Genomic DNA, 884 nt, shown 5'->3' with positions numbered 1-884 from the left:
TGCTTTTGAATAAAACACTTTTTAAAGTTTTATTTCTTTGTTGTTGTTTTGTTTTTTTAATTTACAAAACACGTCCTTTGTTTGCAAGAGTGAAAAACTCACTCCGTATAAGAACAGGTAGCTCCTGACACTGGGAATAATAATGGCGGTCAGCCTTGAATGGCAGCTCTGATGCATTGTGACTTATTACAATAGAATCTTTCTGGCTTCATCATAAAAACGTGGATTAAAAAGATCAAATCAGTCTAATTAAAAACTGAGCTAACTGCTGGTTTCCTCCCCTTTAGCCCAGGCTGGTGTACTGTGATGATGTGCAGGATATCGAGGAGTTCTCCACGCTGAGGGGAGTCGTTCTAAACCAGACGGACAGTGAGTTCTACGCCAAATTCAACACAGGAAGCGTGCCACGGAGTTGGCAAAACGAGGTGATTATAATCAGTGCCTTTTATCTTGCTTTCAGCTTCTCCAATCTGAACCTGTGCTCCTCTCTTTAATCGCAGCTCATAGAGACGGGATGTTTCGAGGAACTGAATGTTTTCGGTCCAAAGGGATCTCGACCTGCAGACCTGGACTGGTCCATGGCCCCTGAAAGCCCCAAACGCGGTTTGCTGCATCGAATTTTCCGCAGACGCGTAAGAGCACGATCCAATCAGGGAAATTATGAATTGATATCATGACAGAAAGTGTCTGATTCCATCGTCTCCTCCAGCAGCATCCCTCAGACTCATTAGAGGATGTCAAACAGAGCCAGCCGTCCAACTGAGGGGATCCGTTCCTCTCCAACTCCTGAAGCTCCAAAGCAGTTTGTGTCTGTAGCTACAGCTGCAGCACAGTAGCACTTATGAAATGCCATAATCAGTTGTGTCTTTAAATAAACTGTGTTT

General features: G+C 44.0%; 1 protein-coding gene across 2 annotated transcripts in view; it reads left to right on the top strand.

Moving 5' to 3' along the window:
• The window catches only part of LOC107102169 (G protein-coupled receptor kinase 5-like), a 24392-nt gene extending 23508 nt beyond the window's left edge, over positions 1-884 (top strand). The window contains exons 14-16 of one of the 2 annotated variants that reach the window (XM_015401369.1): positions 288-425; positions 501-632; positions 710-884. In XM_015401369.1, the coding sequence (XP_015256855.1) occupies positions 288-425; positions 501-632; positions 710-763 (324 nt within the window). In that variant the 3' untranslated portion in view covers positions 764-884. The remainder of the gene's footprint in view (positions 1-287; positions 426-500; positions 633-709) is intronic. The other variant, XM_015401370.1, reaches the window with a different exon arrangement.

This window comes from Cyprinodon variegatus, unplaced genomic scaffold (genome assembly GCF_000732505.1).
Source record: "Cyprinodon variegatus isolate N-32 unplaced genomic scaffold, C_variegatus-1.0 Scaffold1213, whole genome shotgun sequence".
NCBI classification, from domain to species: Eukaryota; Metazoa; Chordata; class Actinopteri; order Cyprinodontiformes; family Cyprinodontidae; genus Cyprinodon; species Cyprinodon variegatus.
The sequence above is the reverse complement of the archived record's forward strand: the minus strand, read 5'-3'. Positions and strand labels throughout refer to the sequence as shown.